This window comes from Perca flavescens, chromosome 1, assembly GCF_004354835.1.
Source record: "Perca flavescens isolate YP-PL-M2 chromosome 1, PFLA_1.0, whole genome shotgun sequence".
In the NCBI taxonomy this organism is placed as follows: Eukaryota; Metazoa; Chordata; class Actinopteri; order Perciformes; family Percidae; genus Perca; species Perca flavescens.
The window spans coordinates 30,943,569-30,950,815 of record NC_041331.1 but is presented as its reverse complement, the minus strand read 5'-3'; the positions used below and the strand labels follow the sequence as shown (position 1 = coordinate 30,950,815).

The 7,247-nt window shown below is 39.6% G+C and overlaps 2 protein-coding genes across 2 annotated transcripts; both read right to left on the bottom strand.

Moving 5' to 3' along the window:
• Positions 1-1,944: 1,944 nt before the first annotated feature.
• On the bottom strand, positions 1,945-4,139 carry si:dkey-148a17.6 (C3a anaphylatoxin chemotactic receptor). Its single transcript, XM_028587363.1, has one exon. The coding sequence runs from the start codon at positions 4,119-4,121 to the stop codon at positions 3,057-3,059; it is 1,065 nt and encodes a 354-aa protein (XP_028443164.1). The 5' UTR covers positions 4,122-4,139; the 3' UTR covers positions 1,945-3,056.
• Positions 4,135-6,534, bottom strand: LOC114561369 (leukotriene B4 receptor 1). Its single transcript, XM_028587375.1, has 2 exons — positions 5,475-6,534; positions 4,135-4,255 (listed from the first exon to the last, which is right to left on the bottom strand). Exons 1-2 carry the CDS (start codon positions 6,474-6,476, stop codon positions 4,235-4,237), a joined length of 1,023 nt encoding a protein of 340 aa, XP_028443176.1. The 5' UTR covers positions 6,477-6,534; the 3' UTR covers positions 4,135-4,234.
• Between the last annotated feature and the right edge of the window lie 713 nt (positions 6,535-7,247).

Below are 7,247 nucleotides of genomic sequence, written 5' to 3'. Positions count from 1 at the left end.
TTAGCCTGTACATGATGGAAAGTAGCATACTATTTATTGTTTAGTACATGTTTTCAACCTGTAATCTTTATTCATCCTCTAAAAAGCAGTGCTGCTGCCTGCTGCTTCACACTCCCACTGTAATATGTTATATTACTGTATGTATGTAATAAACTGTCACTGTGCATTCTTTTTTCTTTTTCTGGTCACACATACAGTATGAAGACTCACACTCTTTTGTGTAGTTATACTTTCATCTACTAGCAGCTTTCATATTTAAATAAAATCTGTCACTTTAAAAGAGCAACAACATACAATAGAGTTTTAAAAAACTTCACAGGTCCTTACTGGCCTGCTGGAGTTTTCACCCAATCTTTGGCCTGGTTCCCAGAATGCCATGTTTTGTTGCTCGTGACACTCCCATCTTGCTTGCTATGGGCCAGTAGACTGTTGTGAATTCAAGGCTTTTTGTCTCTTCAACTCCTTTTGCTTATTTAAATCCCCCAATCTCAAGAGTAATTCTCAGTTTCTCTTTCCTCATGTGAAATCATTATTTTCAGCTGAACCAGTCTGATTAGTTGCACCAGTTACCTTGGGAAACACTTCAGCTGAAACCCTAGACACATAATGAAATTCTCCACAACAACAACAACAACAAAGAGCATTTATCTTTATGACATCACATATGAGGCGTGCTTATACATGCCATCTGTCTGTATCACCAAAATGGCACGTTGAGCCTTTTTTCAGCAGGTGTAAGAAGGCAACATGTAGGACCCACCACCGTGTCCAGAAAGTAACTTTGCTTTGTGTCAGCGGTAGTATCATGTGGTGCAAGGTGCTTGCAGGTCTTCTAACAAGCCAGTGGCAAAAGCAGTAACCAACACTTCTCAGTGAACTTTAGGGATAGCCAAGATTCATGACTCAGTTATCCCAGTGGCAGGTTTCATCCTGTGGTGTACTTTTAGCTATAGAGTGGGTATGGGTTCCATTGAAAGGGATTACATTATATACAGTAGGATATGTGATTGCTCATATGAGGCAGGTTTTGAGGGCAAAAACTGATCAATTTACGTTAAGTTAAATACCAAGGTGCCTACTTTTTTATTTTTTTTTATCTTTGTAGCTAATTATTCAATATTCAATATCAATATTTTATAATTTAACAAAGCATAAAAAACATTCAGATGATAAAGGACAAAGTGTTGATTCAATCAAAAAGTACAGTACAGGCATATTGTAAACATTTACTCATAATGAAAGGCAATGGGTACATCAGGCACAAACCACACTGCTGATGTTGTCCACGTTGCTTCCTCATTCCGTAAGAAAAGGTCTAGCGTCTCAGAGTCTGCTATGTTATCGTGTGTGAATTCGTCTGACATGTTTTTTTCTTGTCAAACACTCTGCAATTTCCCACTGTCAAAGTTAAAATAATCCTGACTCACTAATATTTAAAGGTGACGTGTCACACTGGGTTTATTCAATTCTCAGTTCAAATCATTATCAAAATGAGCCACCTCATTTAACACAACATACAAATGTCACCCCACGGTAAAATCATCAATATGAAATGTCAAATACTTTTAAGTCCTATCAAAGTGAAGTCAATGTTATCAAGTTAGATTTCTACTTTTCTTTTCTTAATTTGTTAAAAGTTGTAAAATGTATAGAAAGGATGTCTCCTGCTTGGTTCCTTCCATTTTCCACTGTGTCAACACAGGCATACTTGTTTGTAAGGAGTATGAAGCAAGGCAACGCTGAAAAAGAAAATCTCATCATGACCATTCCCTGGATAAAAACATAAGATGGGATAGTGAGCTAAAAATATTATATCTTATAATATTATTTTTAAGCCATCAACCTGCTAGGGACTGCAGATGGAAATTAGTCTGTATGGCTAAATCTGGCACATTTACATGTTGGACCTTGTACTCATGTTGGTTGTCCCTTTTAAATAAAGAAATCTAAAAACAAAATGATGACACCACACTGAAATTATGTCAAAATAAAACAATAAAAAAACACTGCCACTGCCATCTACTGGTTGTCTCAGTTGGTTAGAACATGTTTTGTGTAGGCTACTGCAGTTTTGACAACAGATAAACTTAATATGCTATGATACAAGCATATTATAATTATCTGACTGACACATGCATTTTGAAATTATCAGAAAATAGGATAACACTGAACGCTCTCATCTAAAAGTGACCAACATTACGGCATGATTCCGCTTTTTGCTGCTCGACAAAGGGAACATGAAGTTTTACATTTTGCAATCTTTTCATTGAGAGGAAGTTGAAGGACTGGTTGTTGTCTGTAGTGGGATGTCACGACAATTGTTAGCTAACTTGTCTTGAGAGAAAAACATTTTTACAAAAGAAAACTCATTAGGTGAATTGAACAACAGTTTTGTTACGTGAGTTCCCAATTAGACTGTATCAGAGATGTTACAGTTTCCCGACAAAGAACGACACAGCAAGAATGAAAAGTTCTCAAACTCTAATTAAGACAGCCATAGCTGTGAGTAAAATATTTGGCACTCTGTGGCAAAAAGCGTAAAAAACAAACAAAACAAGTGGCTAACAAGATTACCTATCTAATGTGTTCTGTTCCCACACCTACTGGCAATTAAAAAGAAAATTGTACACAGAATCAAAAACATAATCACTACCAAGTCCATTTGTTGGCATCAACTAGATTATATAATAAAATAAAAATCTTTAGATTGCAAAATGTTTAATGTATGTATAATTATTTATTGTGCTATTTATGAATAGGATATGGAATACATAATATATAACATATTTATAAATATATGGTCACCTTTTAAAAAAAGAAACATAACACAAAAACTATTGCATGTAAAACAGGTACATGCAGCATTACAGAATTGGACAAGTATTGCACAGATAAAGACTTCTTGTTTTTCTGTGTTGTAATTTCACACAAAATGAGTTTTATTTTTTTAGGCACCATTTCCTTCACTTAAAAATACATACAGTATACACATGGATATTTACACACAGCACAGACAATACATACATGTTCAATATCAGGATTATTTTTACAAATTTTTATTTAATGTCCATTTGGTCTTTTGACTCAGTCACACACTGAGAACTGTTAGTCTGAATGCTCTGTCTCTTGGACACAAAGGACAACTCTTTATTGCCCTCACCTGGGGAGGTGCTGGAGATATGGTGGAAGAGCTTCTGGATGCCGGTGTCACGCAGGGAGCTCCTGAAGGAGCGAGCGGCAAACATGTAGAGGATGGGGTTAACAGTGCTGCTGATGAAGACCATGGCTCCAGCGATGAAAGCCATGGTGCTCCTGACGCTCTCCAGATTCTTTGCTGCGTCAGGGAGGGAGTTTTCAGTGGCCAGGATGACGAGTGAGAGGACATTTCCTATATGATGAGGCGTCCAACAAATGGCAAACACAACCACTACACTGGCAATCAGCACTGTGGACTTGCGCTTGGACTTGAAGCTCATCTGAGTAATCCGGCTGCACAGGCAGCCATAGCAGACCACAAGGATGGTGAAGGGTATAATGTAGCCCAGCAGTGTTTCTAGCAGTACACACACCAGCTCCTGGGTCCCAGAAGTGTACAACCGGTACAGACAGTGCTCCTCACCAGCATCCTTCTCTACAACCTGAGTTGGGATGACTGGTATGCTGAACACGAATGCTGCAGTCCACAGGGCTAGCAGAACTTTATTTAAAGCTTTTTTCCTTTTCCAGCCAGCCGAGGCAAAGGGGTAGCGCACGGCCACAAAGCGTTCCACACTCATGAGGGTAATAAGGAAAACGCTGCTATACATACAGGCGTTGATCATGAACACCATGGCTTTGCAGGAGACTTCTCCAAACACCCAGTGGTGGGCCAGGGAGTAGATCCACAGAGGCAGGGTGATGAGAACCAGCAGGTCTGCAGCAGCCAGGTGCAGGATGAGCACCACAGTGTGGGAACGCTGCTTGACGTGTCTCAGGATAGTCCAGATCACCAGCAGGTTCCCCGGAGCTCCTACCAAGAAGGACAGGCCCAGGATCACACAGGCCACTGCTGTCCCACCGTCAAACTCCTCAGGGGCCATGGCAATTTCCTCTGAGGAAGACAGCTCAGTTGAGTTGTTCATACTGCAAGTGTATGTGCTGACGGTGGCGTCTGCACAAATAGAAGAAAACTAAGTGCTGAACAAGAAAGTCTTCACTTCCCTTTAAGAATGGACAGCACAGGAAAGGAGTTTCCTCACATGGCTGATGGCACATTCTGATTTGAGACACAGAGAGGTGATTCATGCATTCGTCATAGGTCCATGGATTAAAAGTAAAGGAGTTTCAAATAAGTGAAAGAAAAATCTACAAATAGAAATTAAAGTAATCTCAAAAATGACAATAAATGTCAGAGCAACTCTATGGATACAATACATAACATAAACCAAGGCATTTTAATGAGGATCTGTATGAGGACTAAGTTTATGAAACTTCCATGTTATATATATATATATAAAAAAAAATCGAATTAGATGGAAAACAACAAAATATGTGAATTCTTTCAATGAAGCAAAACCTTGCTTGTCGTAACATTAAACTGTCTAAAAAATATGTCCTACTGTAGATAACCATGCGTTTCACAGTTTGATTTAACTAACATGATGGATACAGGTCTGTTATGTAAAGGAGCACTTTAAGAAACTGGCCTGATGACATTTTGTTCCACAAGGAGGAGACCCTTTGCCTGATAATAAGAGTCTGTATAATGAGAGAAGTGTATCAGGCAGGCTTCATGTTTTTGGATGGATTCACTGAAATGAGGTGACTCATAACTTTTCCAGTTATGTGTGAGTATTTGAGTTAAATGAAAGCAACATTGGTTTGCCCTTTGGCCACTTACATTCTTGATAAAATAATGACTATATCTGTGAGTGTCATGGGGAATAATTGCTTCACGTTCAATAAGCAAGAAAATGAATCAAGTTCTGCATTGAATTAAAATCCAAGAGAAAGTTTTAATTATCAACAAAAATGTAATTATTGTTGCAGTTTCCAAGAACATTGATCTAGAGGTATTTCATTTTTTCAATTCAGAAAACAGACACCTCATTAATTGTAATACACAAAACATTACACAATAATGGAGTGTATCAAGTTATAAAGTTTTAAAAATGTTAAACTATAAAGCAAGAACTTATCATCAACAGCGAGAAACATGTAAAGACTGCGATCATGTGTTTGCATTGACATCCAAGGGTAAATGTGAAACAAAGATAGGAGGGTGTATGGTATGTGGTAATGATATGAATCACATGAACACATAACCATTGTCAGCACTATTTACATATGACATACAGGCTTTCAAAACCTTAGCTAATATATAGGCCTTAAAAGTAAAGTATAGTCCCTTAATTCACTGCAGAAAACAAATATCACATTTCCCTTGCATCACAGTTTAAGGGATTTAGTATTTTTCAGTCAGATATCAGCTCTACCTGTGTATTTGCTGCCATCTGGCCAGTCTGCTGTTGTACTACCAGCTCCCGGAGTTTGATGGTGTGAGTGGCCATTTCCTGGAACAGCCTGACCAGTCGGGACTCTTCCAGACTCCCTCGTAAGCTCCTCGCAAAGAGGGCGTATAACACAGGATTCACCGAACTGCTGATGAAAACAAGGGCACCAGAGCTAAAGACAACACTCTTCGGAACACATTCATGTTCTGTGTCAGGTGCAAACTGTCTCAGGATGCAAACCAGGTCAGTAATGTTGATGATATGGTAAGGCAACCAGCACAGTGTGAAGGCTAGAACCACAGCGTGCACAAGAACCATGGATTTCTGTTTGTTGATGAAACTCATTTTCCTGAGCTGCGCAGCTACTAGACAGTAACAGATACTAAGAATGATAAAAGGAACGACAAAGCCCCCCAAGGACTCCAGACATAACAAGATGATCACTTGGGTCTCAGAGATGTATTCCTTGATAAAACACTGCTCAGTTCCATCGCTTTCATTCGAAAGCTTTGTCAGTACGTCAGGCACTCCTAGAAGCAGAGCAAGGAGCCACAAAAGTACAAGACATCTGTTCATAACGCTCTTGGTCTTCCAGCGCATCATCACAAATGGGTGACAGATGGCTAAATAGCGTTCCACACTCATAAGGGTGATGAAGAAGATGCTGCTGAACATGCATACACTGATAATGTACACCAAGACCTTGCAGAAGGCCGCTCCAAACACCCAGGTGTGTACCAGGGAGTAGATCCACAGAGGCAGGGTGATGAGAACCAGCAGGTCTGCAGCAGCCAGGTGCAGGATGAGCGCCACAGTGTGCGAACGCTGCTTGACATGTCTCAGGATAGTCCAGATCACCAGCAGGTTCCCTGGAGCTCCTACCAGGAAGGACAGGCCCAGGATCACACAAGCCACTGCTGTCCCACCGTCAAACTCCTCAGGGGCCATTTCCTCTGAAGGCAACTGCTCAACTGAGTGGTTCATGGCAAAAGTGTATGTGCTGGCTGTGGTGTCTGCATGAAAAGAAAAACAAAGTGCTGTACAAGCAAGTCTTCACTTCCCTTCATGGATAAATTGAACAGTAAACAAGTTTCTTACAGTTCAGATTCCGTTCAGTTCTATTCAGAGACAGGAACCGAAAGGACAGGCACCGAAAACTATTCAATATACTGTAGACAACTGTTATTCCAAAGAACTTCCTGTTTCTGTTCTGTGACCATGAACTTTATTACTTATATGTAATAGGTCAGGAATAATGTAAGTCCATAGTTTATGTGATTGCCATGGAATGATTAACTTCAGTCACTGCATGGCAACAAAAAAAGTCAAAGGCCTTTTATGGTTACTTTCTACAAAGCGCTGACCACACCTCAATTTTCCTATTTCTGGATGGAATCTGCTCCTACTTTTTGTAATTTTGTAATGGTTCGGATCCATAATCCTGTGCATTACTGCCACCCTCTGCTCTGGCATGGCTTAAAAACTGTATCCAGCTTTCCAGGAAGAGACTGTAGCTGCTGAACAACAGTCAGTGTGTCTTTCTGCAATAATCCACAATTCAATATAATAAATACATTAAATCACTTCTTATTCCTCCTCAAAGCATGCTATGTCTTTCTCTTTTCCCCAGGTTATCGCCATCACCAGACACATCCTATAACCACTTGTGCTTGACAAATAAACTGTATTCAGCACAATGGAATACCTTCTTTCATGATACATATATTACATAATATATAGCCAGTATTTCTGAGA